Source organism: Poromitra crassiceps (genome assembly GCF_964638095.1).
Source record: "Poromitra crassiceps genome assembly, chromosome: 11".
Taxonomy (NCBI): domain Eukaryota; kingdom Metazoa; phylum Chordata; class Actinopteri; order Beryciformes; family Melamphaidae; genus Poromitra; species Poromitra crassiceps.
In genome coordinates, this window is record NC_139643.1 from 46,605,501 (window position 1) to 46,622,531 (window position 17,031).

The following is a 17,031-nucleotide window of genomic DNA, read 5'->3' on the forward strand; positions in this document are numbered from 1 at the left end:
CTGCAATTCATTCTCTATGTAAGGACGCGCTAAACGTGCTCCTCTTTTAATGAACGCACCTGGCGTTTAGCGCTATGCTAAACTATAAAAAATATAATATATATATTATATTATAAAATAAAAATATGATACAAATAAATAATAAATAAATGCAATATTAATACAATAATAATAAATTATAATAATTAATAATGAATACATAAAAATATTATACATATAGTATACTATATGTATTTAGCGCTATGCTAAAGACATAGAATAGTATACTTTCCACTACAGCTTTACTCTTTCAAATATATTGTAAAACCACGACATTATAGGAGAAGAACTATTAAGGATCTACTTTCATCACGAGATGCTTTTCGGCACTGTTAATTCGAAAGGCAGTTCTGCCATCATGATATACATGATCACTGGATCGTTGGAGAACACTATTGAAAATGATTGATCGGGTTGTTTAAACCAGGCTGCCCATTGTCGTAAAGTAGTCACGGGCAGTCTCCTCTGTTACCGCCGTAACGCGTGATTCACATACGCTGTGTATCGGAGTTGACACGGCTTTAAATAGTTCCTGTAGAGCTGATAAAGTAGATTGAAGAGCTGGGATTTTTAGATCCTCTGCACGTGTACGCTGTGGATGTGGGCGTGTGCCTCGCTACACACACGTGCGCGCGCACACACACACGCGCAGGATAATGACACACAGATGTGTGTTAAGTAAATATAGGCAGCCCTTTTACGGAGCTCAAAGGGGGAGCAGGAGAAATGATGGGCTATTAGCAGGAAGTTCCAATTTGTAGGTCAGAGCATAATAAGCACCTTTGAGTGAGCAAATTGAAAATGAAGCCATTGAGAATTGAGTGGTGTGCAGCTGAACGCTGACTCGGGGGGGCTGCAGTTCCTGCTGAGGAGAGAGAGAGAGAGAGGGAAGAGAGAGAGAGAGAGAGAGAGGGAAGAGAGGGAAGAGAGAGAGAGAGAGAGAGAGAGAGAGAGAGGGAAGAGAGAGAGAGAGAGGGAAGAGAGAGAGAGAGCGAGAGCGAGCGAGGGAAGAGAAACAGGAACACACTTCTCTGGAGCTGAATGAGGAGATATGGTAACTCTCTCATGTCTCATCTCGCAGTTGCAACACAGCAATGAAATGAGGTTATTGTCTCATGGTCTACGATACAGTTCAGTTTGTTTTTGGAGACGTTTCGAGAGTCAGATTTTCCCCTTGTTTTGTTAATATACTGGTTTATTTCTCATCTGATATATGGGGCTGTGGGGCTGTTTGATTTCTAAATTGGTTAGGGTTAGCGTTAAAGGGCGTCCTGGTGGCTCACCTGGTAGAACACATACCTCGAAGGCTTAGTCCTTCGCGCGGTCGACCCGGGTTTCGAATCCGACCCGTTGTCCTTTTGCCGCATGTCATCCCCCCTCTCTCTCTCTCCCACCTTTCCTGTCTGCCCACTGTCTTATCCATTAAAGGCAAAAATAGTAGGTATCTTGAAAGGTAGCATTAAAAGAATAATTTATTTTTTAAAGAGGACATGACACATTTGATCATATGACTCTAGTTCATTTGCATTTCACCTCAGACAAGGCAGGACACTGCTTTCAAGTCTGAAATGTACCTAGATTTGCTAGAAAGACGAACAACATTTCAGCTTTTCGCCAACTAGGGCGCTGCTTGATGATGTCACTAGGTCGACTGCTGCTAAATGTAAGCTTTACTAAATATATATTTTGTTCTTTTGTCTGCATGTGTGTGTGTGTCTGTGTGCGTGCGTGCATGTATGTGTGTGTGTGTGTGTCTGTGTGCGTGTATGCGTGTGTGTGTGTGTGTGTGTGTGTCTGTGTGCGTGCGTGCGTGTATGCGTGTGGTGGCGTGTGTGTGTGTGTGTGTGTGTCTGTCTGTGTGCGTGCGTGCATGTGGTGTGGTGTGGTGTGCGTGCGTGCGTGTATGCGTGTGTTGGTCAGGTGGCGTTGGTGCGCTGGACAGAGAGTGTGGGCCTCACTCTGGTGAACAGGGACCTGAACTCGCTGCAGCTGAAGACCCCCGCCGGGCAGATCCTCACCTTCTCCATCCTGCAGATCTTCCCCTTCACCTCTGAGAGCAAGAGGATGGGCATCATCGTCATGGTGAGGAACCTGCTGTGGAACCTGTGTCTGTTTTTCTACCATGTGTGTCTGTCCACTACACGTATTATTGTATGTGGAGACTGAAGTGATTCTATTTCAAATTAGTTCCAAATCTAAAATGCCTCACAGTACCATGAGTGCAGACTTTAAATACTGTTGTATGGGCGACGCTTCCAAGAATCAGACCTGTTTATCCTGATGTTTAGTTAGGGCTCGCTGGGTATCATTTAAAAAATTATGATACCACTCCCAATATCAGTACCCTTAAAGATACTGATACCAATATCAGTACCCTTAAAGGTCCCAATTCGTGCAGCTGTAACCTCTTAAAAACGTGTGTCTCTGCCTGGTCCATAAAACATGATTCTGGATTAATCTGTCGAAAATATAGCAAACCCGTTTGTTGTGACGGAGTTCTCACTTCCTCATCTGGTCGCTTCCCAAGAATGGCCTGTTTCTATAATATATTCAGAACTAACAGTTCCCATTGGCCGCTGAGGGAGAGCCCGCCCCAGGCTCCCAGCGGCCAATCAGATTAGCGTCTGTGGACCAGCACGCTAGGTTGCGAGTTATCGTTAACTAAACGGTACTACGCTAAAGAGGACATCTCAAAATGCCTAGACTTACCGAATGCACCTCTGCAGTTGCTGGATCACGTACAGTTGGCGTTGCTCCAGCTAGAAGTGTTAATTTTGTGGCTATAGACTAAATGGTGCAGGTAGCTTGTGTGAGAGGGACCCGCGCAGTATGCAGGAGGAAGCTCGTGACGTCGAAATTCCCCCAAGATTCCCCTCTGGGCAAACGACGCGTTTGGGTGTGTGGCTTGGAGGAGACTGCTTGAGAGAGCTGTATAGGGACAAATCCAACTGTGGCAGTTCTGAGCGTGTGACCACTCATTACAGGGAGGGCTGACAGCAGTATATATGCATTTACAAGTAAAAACAGCTTTTGCACGGAATGGGACCTTTAAAGATACTGATACCAGTAGAGTACTTTATTCCATACTTTTTTCAGACATACTTTTGAACATTTTGGTGGCATCTTGGCACGCTGAACTGCCAACTCACACACACCGCGCTCGACTTCGACACCACAGACTGTATGTAGCTGCTGCGGTAGTTGGCAAATCACATGTCGCATTCAATTGAAGAACGCTTGTGGTGATTGGCTGTGTGTAAAACCATACAAATAGTAATTTCTTTCTAGATCTGTGTACAAAAAGCATCGAATGCAGGTGTCGTTTGACCGGAGAAGTTATCGGTACTACTTGGTACTGGGTTATTTCGGTCCGATACCCAGCCCTATGTTTAGTTCCTTTGCTAAGTCTATTTAGTTGCACAGAACCTGGCTGCTTAAGTATACATACACGCATCCTGACTGATGAAGTGAAATAATTGTGTCTGTGCTGCTGAGTGATTTCTATGCAGTGATATGATGATAATGATAACTCACGTACTTTTGTTTTGGAAATGTCTGATTTGTTTCAGGAGGAGTCAACAGGAGACATCACTTTCTACATGAAGGGTGCTGACGTTGCCATGGCGAGCATCGTCCAGTATAACGACTGGTTGGAAGAAGAGGTAAAGGACTCCTCATAAGCTGTGGCATCGCAAACTTTAGATCACAGGTTTGAACCCCCACAACAGCCAGTCAGTCAGTTGTCCATCAGCAGCCACGTCTCCACTCAATGCGTCTTTTTTAGCAAGACCCTGACCACTGAAGTCTGCTCACTTATTCCGAGCGGCTCTGTTCAAGAGTATCGGCTAAATGTCTCGAATGATAAATGTGAAGAAACGCTGCTGTTGAACAGCTGATAAGTAGAACAGCGCCGTCACTCATAGCGCTCATTACTTTAGGCCAATAACCTCTCGTAATCAGGACATTCATCAGCTGATCAACAGTCCGCGTCAAAACACCGGCTTGGTGGTCCAAGGTCTCGTGTGCATATGTTCATAATTATATTGGCGTTATTGAGTCGTTTAGCACCCGGGAGGCAGCTTTTGATTTAATTAGTGACCCAGATCAAGTCATTACAGTATGTCATATTCCTGAACAATGGCACTAATGATGTCCTATCGGCTGTAATATCCCGCTGTCAAATCAGCCGGGCGCCGCGGCGACTCTGCCTGTCGATAACCAATCAGCAGGACATGTTTCATATCAGAAATAAACCGCCATCCATCCCTTTGTTTCATCGTGTCCTTTGGATTTGGCCACAGGCCGTGTTATTCACTATTGATTGATTTTTGCTGTTGGTTGACAATATGCTGCTATTGACAGTTACTGTACATGTTGTGCTTCAACAGCTGCTGCTCCAGTGGCATACATGAGCTGTCCTTGATTTGATTTGATTTACTCTTCAATGTGTTTAGTTAGATATAGTTTTTGAATAGCTTGATATATACATTTGAATGTTCTCAGCAATAATAATGCAATTGATAATCATTATTAACTATAAATGAACACTTTTCTTGGGTGTATCGTACTAGAGGACCCCTAAAAGTATGGAAAATGGATTCGATCATCTCCAAGTTTGGGAAAATGTAGGACTTGTGCAAAAACAAATGAAAAGTGTATCGAACAAATTGCTATTCACTATGAAACACACTATAAGAACACATTTTTATTGCAGCTGTTGACACTTTGTCATGTAACGTATTGTGATAGGATATTTTGCTGTGAAGAATAACTGTATTGTAAAGACAGCACTTTCCTAGCTGACTGTCATGTCACCAAAGCCATCATCACTATACATGATATCAAGAACCAAATTAAGCTCTGGAGAAAGTTAGGAATCTTGAAATGGAGAAGATCCCTGGATGTGTCTATAACTTCTAACATCTTCCTCGCCTTTCTGTCAGTGTGGGAACATGGCCAGGGAGGGCCTGAGGACCCTGGTGGTAGCCAAGAAGTCTCTGTCTGAGGAGCAGTATCAGGACTTTGAGGTACAGTATGGATGAACCACACTGTATCTACGCACAACGCTGTTCTTCATCACGTTTCATTATTATCTTCTGCTCTGGCTTTGATGTTTGAATCGAAACTTGAATTTCTTCCACACTTTCGGTCCCACGTTTCCTCCTCTCTGGTTGTTAATACACTGAGAGAAACCTTCTCACCACAATGATAGGGCAACACTGTCCAACGTTGCCCTGAGTTTTATTACAATTCTCTCTGGCAGGTGTGTTGCTGCACCAGGTCAACAACAGGTGCCTGGTGTGTCTCAGCCCTCATCACCCCAACGTTTCTTCCCCCATGTTCTCCCACTTCTCTGTAGAACCGCTACAACCAGGCCAAGCTGAGTATCCATGACCGGGCCCTGAAGGTGTCGGCGGTGGTGGAGAGTCTGGAGAGGGAGATGGAGCTCCTGTGTCTGACTGGAGTTGAGGACCAGCTGCAAGCCGACGTCCGGCCGACACTGGAGCTGCTCCGGAACGCTGGCATCAAGGTTAGCAAACCTACACATAGCGGGGAAGAAACACTGTACACCAGGCAAAGGCTGATAGAATCTGGCTTCCGTTTCTCCCTTCAGAAAGAAATAGTCCCTGTCTTTGTCAATTCAGAAACCATTAAAGAGACAAATCTAATTCCAGATTGTTTTAGCTAGAATTGGCGAGAGATGGTCGCTTTACTGCTCAGTATGCTTTTAATACCACGTCCCGCGTCCCCCTACCTGCTGATGGTTGTTTTCTGCTCAGATCTGGATGTTGACGGGGGACAAGCTTGAAACGGCTACATGCATCGCCAAAAGCTCCCATTTGGTCTCCAGAAACCAAGACATCCACGTCTTCAGACCGGTACGCCGTTCCTCTTTGCCGTGCTGACGTTGTGATTTATGATGATCAATAACGAGCCTTTACTTGAAGGGAGATGAAGAAATAAATATAAATTTACAGCTGTATGTATTTATTTTCTTCATGGCTAATTGTATTGTGTGGCTCTTGAGCAGGTCTCAAACAGAGGAGAGGCCCATCTGGAGCTCAACGCCTTCAGGAGGAAGCACGACTGTGCTCTGGTCGTCTCTGGAGACTCCTTAGAGGTACTACAGCACAGTGCAGCACACACTGTGACACTGCCTCGCACAGCAGATGACGCAGAGGATGCAGCCAAACAGGCGAAAGAGAGAATCAAAACGACTCCGTGGCCAAAACTAACACTTAAGTGTTCAACCAAAGCCTTGTGGGATTGGAACAGAAAACAATGGAACAAAACATATCAGTAATTTTCTTGGCAAGCCAGAAACCATTTTATCTCTTCGGTTGCATTGTGCCTGTTTTATGCCACAAAACGGAGATTTTGCTACCAGGAGTGACAGCTAAATATGAGTTTTTAGATTTATTTGGAGGCGATAAAATGTCTGTTCGTGTTTGCGGTGTTGTTGAACACTGGAGTGAAACAGGGTGTCTGGGACTGTCGAGGTAAAAGCACTCTCCTACCACCCTGGAGCCGCGGGTTCAATGCCCGGTAGCGGTACTGTACTCCCGGCTTGGTCAGACGTTCCTACAGACACAATTGGTCGTGTCTGTGGTGGGGAAGCCGGTGGGGTAATGAGTCCTGGTCGTTGCACTAGCGCCTCCTCTGGTCGGTCGAAAACTAAAACTAAACTCAACTGCAATGTGATCACAGAAAATAAAGGTGTAAATGGCCTCAGAGTGAGTTATGATGGGCTGAGAAAGTTCCAGAGAGCTTATTTTCTTCTACAGGTCAAACTGTGTGATATGTTCATTGTGCTTCATGTCTCTTCATGTGTGTTGTTGTTGTGTGTGTTGTTTTGTCTCTTCATGTGTGTTGTTGTTGTGTGTGTTGTGTGTGTGTGTGTGTGTGTGTGTGTGTGTGTGTGTGTGTGTGTGTGTGTGTGTGTGTGTGTGTGTCTCTCTTCATGTGTGTGTTGCTGCAGGTGTGTTTGCGTTACTACGAGCATGAGTTTGTGGAGCTGGCCTGTCAGTGTCCGGCCGTGGTCTGCTGCCGCTGCTCGCCCACTCAGAAGGCCCAGATCGTCACGCTCCTCCAGCAGCACACAGACAACAGAACCTGTGCCATAGGCGAGTGTTTCAGCCAATCCGCATACAGTACAGGCTGGGCTGGGGGGGAAGTTAGCGAATGAGTCACTACAGTTTGAGGTACCCTTCAGCAAGGCACCTTTACTGGCCACATCGGCTGTGGTTGTACTGGTGTGAATCTTAACTGAATTCATTTAAACTAGGGTGCTGACCAACACATGCATTGCTCAGGATACATTAATATTAAACACAAACATACACACACATGCACAGCCGCACACAGGCAGTATTCAAACGGAAACCAGAGCAATGTGTTACTTTTTGTGTCCACAAGGTGGCAATCAAAGCTAGCTAAGAGTAGCACCTTTTACAGTCTGCTATTCCTCTCACCTCTAACATACATTGTACCAGAATGTGTATCTTTTGGCCTAAATGTGTCTTTTCCGTTGTGTGACAGGTGATGGAGGAAATGATGTCAGTATGATCCAGGCTGCACACTGTGGGATTGGAATCGAGGGGAAGGTAAATGGCTGCCAGAGCCTTGACCACAAGCTACAGCGCTTTCAAAGTGTCTCTTCATGTGTTGGCATCATGTGTGGCTCAGTGGTTAGCACAGCAAGAAGGTCCCGGGTCCGAACCCCGGTCCGTCCCAGGTCCTTTCTGTGTGGAGTTTGCATGTTCTCCCCGTGTTCGTGTGGGTTTCCTCCCGCCACCAAAAGACATGTATGTTAGGGCTAAGACTCCTGTCAGTGCTCCTGACCAAGGCACTGGCAAAAAGAACTGGAGTTGATCCCCGGGCGCTGCACTGCGCCTGCCCACTGCTCCTAGTTCTAGGAAAGTTCCTAGTAGAGGATGGGTCAAATGCAGAGGATGAATTTCCCCATGGGGATAAATAAAGGATCATTTAAATTAACTTAACCATTTCCATCGTTAACTCATTGCCGGCCATGAAAGTAGAGGCTTTGTTCTGTCTTTTGGGATATTCGTGTATACATAGTCAGAGAAGAAAATATTCTGTGGGTCCCTGGCGGGGAATGAATGAGAGAACACTCCATTAAAATAGTACTACCTGATAGTAGCTTTGCCTTTTTATACTTTTTCTGTGCTTTTCCAAACAGGAAGGGAAGCAGGCTTCCCTGGCTGCAGACTTCTCCATCACTCAGTTCAAGCACATCGGCCGCCTGCTCATGGTTCATGGCAGGAACAGCTACAAGCGCTCTGCAGCGCTGGGCCAGTTTGTCATGCACAGAGGCATGATCATCTCCACCATGCAGGTACAACACTCCCTTTAAATGACCTCCACCATGCAGGTACAACACTCCCTTTAAATGACCTCCACCATGCAGGTACAACACTCCCTTTAAATGAGCTCCACCATGCAGGTACAACACTCCCTTTAAATGATCTCCACCATGCAGGTACAACACTCCCTTTAAATGAGCTCCACCATGCAGGTACAACACTCCCTTTAAATGATCTCCACCATGCAGGTACAACACTCCCTTTAAATGAGCTCCACCATGCAGGTACAACACTCCCTTTAAATGATCTCCACCATGCAGGTACAACACTCCCTTTAAATGATCTCCACCATGCAGGTACAACACTCCCTTTAAATGATCTCCACCATGCAGGTACAACACTCCCTTTAAATGACCTCCACCATGCAGGTACAATACTCCCTTTAAATGACCTCCACCATGCAGGTACAACACTCCCTTTAAATGATCTCCACCATGCAGGTACAATACTCCCTTTAAATGATCTCCACCATGCAGGTACAACACTCCCTTTAAATGATCTCCACCATGCAGGTACAACACTCCCTTTAAATGACCTCCACCATGCAGGTACAACACTCCCTTTAAATGATCTCCACCATGCAGGTACAACACTCCCTTTAAATGAGCTCCACCATGCAGGTACAACACTCCCTTTAAATGATCTCCACCATGCAGGTACAACACTCCCTTTAAATGACCTCCACCATGCAGGTACAACACTCCCTTTAAATGACCTCCACCATGCAGGTACAACACTCCCTTTAAATGATCTCCACCATGCAGGTACAATACTCCCTTTAAATGAGCTCCACCATGCAGGTACAATACTCCCTTTAAATGAGCTACACCATGCAGGTACAACACTCCCTTTAAATGAGCTCCACCATGCAGGTACAACACTCCCTTTAAATTATCTCCACCATGCAGGTACAACACTCCCTTTAAATTATCTCCACCATGCAGGTACAACACTCCCTTTAAATGTCTGCAGTCTTTTGGCTTGTTTTTCTATATAAAGGTGGAAAAAAGAGCTAATGTTCCGACAACTAGACAAAGCTTTTTGGAGTTTCTGACAGCGTTCTTTCTCTCCATCCTCAGGCTGTCTTCTCCTCCGTTTTCTTCTTTGCCTCAGTGCCATTGTACCAGGGTTTCCTCATGGTTGGGTATGTACCTTCACAATATGTCTTTTGAACCTTGTTGTTGGTATACATTGACTTCAGGGTGAGAATGAGGAATTATTGTTTTCATTGTTGTACTACATCAGAAAAACATAACATAACACTGATGACATCATCAGTGACAGTGATGTCATCAGTGATGCGAAGTTGATCAATTGTGCGCAATTGTGTGCCAATAGAGCAGGCAGCCCCTAGTATACCGGTATATATATCATCACAGCCTCACAAAAATACAAAATAGATGTTAAGATACGTTCAATAATCTAAACGTGGTTTGGAAACTTCTCCTTCTATAACACTCACTTCTCTGTATATCATGCCACTGTTTGTCTGTGCAGGTATGCCACCATCTACACCATGTTTCCAGTGTTCTCCTTGGTTCTGGACCAGGATGTGAAGCCGGAGATGGCTCTCCTCTACCCAGAGCTTTATAAAGACCTCACCAAGGTACAGGGCCTGTTCATCATGTCAGGCAACAGCTCCACTAAAGCACTTGGGATGGCTTTTGGGATTAGCTAAGAACATCTCAAAAGCTTATTTTACATTTATGTTCAACTTTTTCTCTCTTTCAGGGCCGCTCGTTATCGTTCAAGACTTTCCTCATTTGGGTGTTGATCAGTGTCTATCAAGGTAAGGCCTACACATACTCACACTGACAGCTGATTCAAATTTGGTGTCAAAAGTACACATGTTATGTATATATACATGTTACATACATGTTATGTATCTATACATGTTATGTTACATACATGTTATGTATACCTGAATGGTTACAGAAGTGACGCTCTGTGATTTCCCGCCAAACGTTTCCCCCCCAAATTGTACTTGGCCAATCCCCTCTGTTACACTGTCCCGGTCGTTGCTCCACCCCCTCTGCCGATCTGAGGAGAGTTGTAGACTAGCACATGCTTCCTCCGATACATGTGCAGTCGTCAGCCGCTTCTTTTCACCTGAACGCGAGGCGTTTCACTGGCAGGACATAGCACGTGGGAGGATCGTGCTATTTCAGTCCCCCTCCCCCTGTGACCAGAGGAGGCACTAGTGAAGCGACTAGGACACATAACCTTAATCCGGCTTCCCACCCGCAGACACGGCCAATTGTGCCTGTATGGACGCCCGACCAAAGCCGGAGGTAACACGGGGTCTCGAACCTGTGACCCTAGGCAGGGAATCTACCGCTGCACTACCTGTCAGGTGACCTTTAACCTATATTTAAACCTACATTATTGTATCCTAACACCTATTTTGTGGTATAAACACGGTTGGAAATGAACACTAGCCACCTTCCAAAAAAGCTGGTAAAGTTTGACTGTGTATAGTAAGTCTGTCGTCTCTACCAAGCTAAGCTAAGGTGTCCGGCTAATTGCTCAGAGGTTGTATTCTAAAAATGGTATTTGGCTGCTAAAATAGTGAGCAGGATCATTGGAATTTAATATCCATAAGCCACTGTGGCTGGCAGATTAAACCTGTTTCCTGCCCCCGCTTTGAAACATAATGAAACGTAATGAAATCAACCTGAATGACTATTACAGAACCACTCTGCCATGTCTGTTGTGAAGTAGCAGAGTCTGTCATTGCAGACTTGTCAGAGCAGCTCTACAACAAGCAGCATTTCATCATTTTTCTAACTGTGTCTCATACGGGGGTCCCCAGGCCCCCCTTCAAACCCTCCGACAGTCTGTTTCTCAGTAGCTTAGGTTTCCGAGCGCCGTCCGCTTTTTCATGCCGGCTTTTGTCCGTCCAGTAAATCGATATTTGTGTAATCGCTAAGCCATGCAGCGTGCGAGAAAGATCCATGTTCCTGCTCGAGCGTGACTTCCTGACAGCTTCGGGTTTTTTAATTAAAGGCCAATACCAGGACCAATGAGGGGAGAGGGGGGGGGGGGGGGGGGGAGTAACGGGGAGGAGATATGAGAGGAGGAAAATATTAGGCACCAATCTACTTTAATTTATTACACAGTTTGACTCGCAGGAATGCGCTGTCTGTATGAAGACTGTATGAAGAAGCAATTATGCGATCAGTTATAGGCTATTAAGCTCAATTTGCGTGTTCGTTATGATTAAATGAAAGGCTATCAAAATACAGTAGGCGCCCACAGATGAGTGCCTGTCTGGCCACTCCTGAGAGGTTTGGCAGAGTGGGGCACACTGGGCCACATTGTGCCTCTTTTCTCCTCGTAAATAATGTTATCGAATCAATTCTTATCTCCAGACACGCATTAATCCTTAACCCAAGATCCCGTTCAAGAAGGACCTGGGATAAATAGTGCTTTGCAAAATACCTTTTCCCCCCTCTGGTTTTAAGCTATTTAGCTGCAAGCTGTGTATAGCATACAGGATGACTGACAGAATGTTTGAAGTCACGGGAAAGTCTTTTAAAATCAGTTTAGGATACTTGTCTGTATTTGGCTGATTTCGTGACAGCATTATAAGCTGTTGTGATGGAGTAAACTCCACCCAAATAACCTTCCATGCAGGTTAAAACAAACAGAAAATGAATCATTTAGCGTCTGGCACCGAGGCAGCCCCTGACTGGAATCCTGTGTGTGATATAAACAGAAACCCTGCAGGAAATGACTCAAGCGCAGAAAATAACATCAATGTGATTCATCATGGTTACCTCCTCAAGCAAAATATCAAAACAAAAGTGGTCGATGTATCATCTTCTCTGGCGCCACCAGGTGGTATCATTATGTACGGCGCGCTGCTGCTGTTTGAGTCGGAGTTTGTGCACGTGGTCGCCATCTCGTTCACGGCGCTCGTCCTGACCGAGCTCCTGATGGTGGCGCTGACGATCCGGACCTGGCACTGGCTCATGGTGGTGGCCGAGTTCTTCAGCCTGGGCTCCTACGTGGCCTCGCTCGCCTTCCTCAACGAGTACTTTGGTAAGAGAACCTTTGAATACTTGTTTCACTGTGATGGGAGGTTTCTTATATTATGTCCTGCAATATAACGTTGTATCTTCCAAAAATAGAGAACATTAGAAAAAGGGCCTTATTTTTTAGATTGACAGCCATGCATTTTTTGGAGGGAGAAAAAAATATTGGTTTTGCATGTATTTCATGGGACTGAGTGAGGCTCGTGAAAACCACTCAACCTACAAAAGACCTGTAAAAAATGTATACTTTCGGAGGGAAGTACACTACCAGTCAAAAGTTTGGACACACCTTATTGAATGCTTGAAATTTGTTTCTTAGACAATTATAAATAGTGAAGTTGATGCCTCTTATATGGGATTGCACTCATTTGAGATCTTACTATCAACACCAGTAAACTGCCACTACACTAGTTGTTGAGGTGATCATTACCTTGTGGCCTGTTAATTCCTGTGTTGGATGAGATGAGTTTTGCGTTCTTCACTGCACCTGTTATGTGTTTAGTTTGATGTACTCTGCACCTAATGTTTTGCGTTAGTTCAGCCTTCGGAGGTCTGGCTTCTCCCCCCCTTCCCTTCCTCCCTTCTCTCTCCCCCCTTTCCTCCTCTCCTCCTTTTTCTTGTACCGCACTCACTCTCTTTTTCGCTGCACTTCTTTTGCTTCTGTGTGTTGCCCTGGCGACAGGCATAGGCAGGGTGTCCTTGGGAGCTTTCCTTGGTAGGTGTGCAGTCTGTAATTCAGCAACTCTCTATTCCCTCACCTCTCTCTCTCTTAGGGCTTTCACACCGGCAGGGCTCCGTGCCGGTTCCGGTTCCAGAACCCTAATCTGAACTGGCCGGCGCGTTCAGACCGAAAAAATAATTGGTTCGGAACCTGAAAAGTTGGTTCTCAGCGGAACCAAAAAATAGTTGGTTTTCCTTGGGAACCGTGACATCATCAGTGGGCGTGTCTCATTCTAGGCTGTGAAAACGAGCAGGAAGGAGAAGAAGGCAGTGACAACACAGAGAAAAATAATTTGCAGTGGTCTCCTGAGGAAACCAAATGTTTAGTGGCGAATTTGGGCATCTACCGAATCTCAAGAAAAGCTAGAAAGCAGTACAAGAAAGAGCAAGTCATATGCCGAACTTGCAGAAGAGAGGGCCAAGGCTGGGTTCACTCGAACGCCAGACCAAATAATTAATAAACTTAAAAAAATAAAAATAAACTGAAGAAGGACTACCGAATAATGTCCTCCCACTTTGGTTCCGCTTAAACTGGTGTGAACACGGGCTGGTTCGCCAGAAAGCACCAAGGTTCTGAGACTCCAGAACGGAGCCAGAGCCAGAACCAGAACCGTGTCTGTCTGAAAGCGCTATCTGTCTCTCTCTCTGTCTCTCTCTCTATTTATTTATTGATCTCTGTCTGTCTGCCTGCCTGCCTGCCTGCCTGCCTGTCTGTCTGTCTGTCTGTCTGTCTGTCTGTCTGTCTGTCTGCCTGCCTGTCTGTCTGTCTGTCTGTCTGTCTCCTCATTGAGTTATTCCATCTACATAATGTTCCAGTGATGTATTAATGTGTCATCAGTGCGTTTATTTTTGGTCTTGTCTTGTGTTTTTTGGATCATAATCCTGTATAGATGTTTATTGTCATACTTCATGCCATTAATTCCGCCGTACTGTTCTCATTTTTAGTGTTGTGTCTTGTGTGTCACCATTTTTTTTCAAGTCCTCTAATATTATTCACATTGTGATTGCACTAATAAGTGGAAGCACTGAATTCATTTTAATAATTCAGCAGCTGACAAGCATCAGATTTCTTTCTCTCTTTGCTCTCTTGCCATGTGATCATATGATTTAAAAAAAAAAGTTGCCATGCTGATTGTTGTGTTGCTCGTGTGTCACACTGCTGTACTGCCACCTGTCACCTGTCTTCTGACCTGTGCTCTTCTCCTCGCTCTGGTTTCTCCAGACTTGTCCTTCATCACCACTCGGGCCTTCCTGTGGAAAGTGTCGGCCATCACGCTGGTCAGCTGTCTTCCTCTCTACATCATCAAGTACCTGAAGCGAAAGTTTTCTCCTCCCAGCTACTCCAAGCTGTCTTCGTGAGCCACACACCTCGGACAGCTCGGAGTAGCGGTACTTCTGTTTGTTTTTCCTAGGCTTTGTGCTTCTCTGACCTTTCTTTTTTGGCACTTTTTTTAAGTCACTCATCCTCAGTGATGGACGACAGGTGACCCTGCAGAGGGCCGTGGGACCACTGGAACTATCGGGAAATGAAGGCAAATGAAACGTTTGGATTGAGATCACTGGGAGTTTGGGATTTACTTGAAAACACAGAGCACATGATAAACACTTAACGGGGACGGAGTTTGAGCAACATGGTCCAAGTGACTTTCTGCACTGGGAAAGCCTGAAACAGTCGACCTCGTGGTGTTGGAAAGGTTCAAGGGTCAATCTGCCTTCTTCTGTTTTAAAGCAAACGAATCAGCAACAAGTGTCATTTTATACAATTCCGACGCATTACTTTTGGTGTTTAAATTTTTTCTATGTGGAGTTAAGAGTTTTTTAAGTGTTATTTTTATATAATTAGAGTTATGATTGTTAATCGCAATTGCTGGCCCGTGTCTTTGTACAGTGTTGTCACAGTGAGTTGCTACAAGGGATGACATTGTGATTTACCGCTATGTGTTGCTCTATCTTCTTGTAAATAAAGCCTTTATATGAAGCTTTTACAACCAAGTACTGCTGACGTCAACCTCACTGCGTTTAACACTGCTGCTTACCTTGTCCAAATGTGCATTCACCAAATATAACAATATTTATAATGCCATCCAAAAAAATGCAAATTATTTGTCCTGGGAACGAACTCCCAGGCCGGGCTTCAGACTTTCTGTGCATTTGCTACTGTACTGTATGTCTTTTACATTTTTAAGACGGTGAATGACATATCCTTGATAGTATAAAACCAGCACTCCATAGTTAATATTCATAAACAGCGGTATTGTTCACTGTGTTTATTTTGGCCTTGATTATATTGGCGTAATTTGACATCGATGTCTGTTATTGGCCGCCGGCCCTCATGGCAGGATGCGGCAGCTCAGTGTGCCTCATGATGATGTATGTTAATGTACTGAAGCCCCGCCTCTCGCTAACCTGACTGCCAGACGGGGGCGGTATTGTGTTGTGAACACAATACCGCCCCCCTCTGGCAGAGTCAGGTTAGCCTCTCACAGCACTGGATGTGAAACAATCACCTCAGAGGTTTCGCTTCATGTTTTTACTACCTGCACAGACACATCTGAGCTTCTGGGAGCGTGACCACATATGAGTCCTACTGTATTTGCTCTTTTGAGAAATGTTTTCTATAGTGGAAACTATTCTAAAAGTCACAGCAAAGGACTCAGAAACACTGCAAGCTGAATGTTTTTTTTTAAGGCCTTTATTGACAATTACCTAGATGACCCTATGTTTCTGTGTGACTTTGGCCTGTAGTGGGCGCTGATGTCCAGTTTTTTTAGATGGAGGAATGAGTTTTATCATTCACTCCCAGGAAGATTGTGTGTTAAGCTCAATGGAAAAAAGGAAAGTTCTTCTGCTGAGCATGATGGAAGAAATGTGTTAAGATGATATTTTATACGTACCGTGCAGTAAATTGGGTGTAGTATAGCTTATAGTTTATTTGTTAGGTTGTCATATTTTTAGTTTTTCAGAATCCTAATTGAGTTAAACTCAGGTTGATCATTCCTAAATATAATTGTGTTATTTGGTTTAAATTGTGGCAACCCTACTGTAAAATATAGCTACACTACAAAGGAGACAATTAGTGGATGCAGTTATGTGGGAAGGATTTTTAGAGAAGTGTTGCTGTGTCATTTTAATGCAGCTTGAATTTGTGATTGACATGCTTATGAGGAGCAATTCCAAACGTTGATTCCTGTGTTTTCTGTTGAGACTGTCGTGTCCTGTGCGCGTGGCATTGTAATTAAGAAACTTTACTTTGTCGTGAACTTGCTTTCCATGTCCTACACTGCAGTTTCTAACAGTATGTATGACCATTATTTATAATATTGTTATTGATTAAAGAGCAATAAAAGAAGAAAGAACAAATGCCAAAATGTTCCCATTTTGTATGTCTTACTCTAACACAACACTCTATGAAGGTTTGTTCTCATTAGTGTAAAACATCATCTGGCCACAAGATGGAGGGAGAGAGCTAGCTAAACACTCGACAGAATGGAGATGTGACTCCTTTGCAATACATCTATGACTGATTGCTCTTGATGATCTGTTTAGTTCAAGGGGGGGAAATGATTCTACATTTCTCAGATTACATTCAGTACATTACTATTGTGGTGTTTATGATACAGTGTGCATTTTTGAAAATCTATAAACACTATGAAAGCATGATGACACAGGTCCCATGTGTTGTAAATGGAAGACTTATTAAGACTACACTTTTGTTTTTTACAATCCATAAACTTTTTTGGAATGTTTCTAACTCACCATAACTTAAACCCTAAGTCTGTTTGACTCCAGTATTAGCAAAATACCCTTTACACCTCACAATATTTAAAGAAACCATCTTTAGCTGTCATATA

The 17,031-nt window shown here is 44.4% G+C and overlaps 1 protein-coding gene across 2 annotated transcripts in view; it reads left to right on the forward strand.

The window, feature by feature from the left end:
* atp9b (ATPase phospholipid transporting 9B) overlaps positions 1-16,529 on the forward strand; it is a 65,889-nt gene extending 49,360 nt beyond the window's left edge. The window contains exons 16-29 of one of the 2 annotated variants that reach the window (XM_083646719.1): positions 1,960-2,121; positions 3,609-3,701; positions 4,983-5,066; positions 5,399-5,569; positions 5,820-5,918; positions 6,071-6,160; positions 7,019-7,163; positions 7,579-7,643; positions 8,240-8,395; positions 9,503-9,567; positions 9,921-10,029; positions 10,155-10,212; positions 12,264-12,467; positions 14,403-16,529. In XM_083646719.1, coding sequence (XP_083502845.1) covers positions 1,960-2,121; positions 3,609-3,701; positions 4,983-5,066; positions 5,399-5,569; positions 5,820-5,918; positions 6,071-6,160; positions 7,019-7,163; positions 7,579-7,643; positions 8,240-8,395; positions 9,503-9,567; positions 9,921-10,029; positions 10,155-10,212; positions 12,264-12,467; positions 14,403-14,539 — 1,638 coding nt within the window. In that variant the 3' untranslated portion in view covers positions 14,540-16,529. The remainder of the gene's footprint in view (positions 1-1,959; positions 2,122-3,608; positions 3,702-4,982; positions 5,067-5,398; positions 5,570-5,819; positions 5,919-6,070; positions 6,161-7,018; positions 7,164-7,578; positions 7,644-8,239; positions 8,396-9,502; positions 9,568-9,920; positions 10,030-10,154; positions 10,213-12,263; positions 12,468-14,402) is intronic. The other variant, XM_083646718.1, reaches the window with a different exon arrangement.
* The last annotated feature ends 502 nt before the right edge of the window (positions 16,530-17,031 follow it).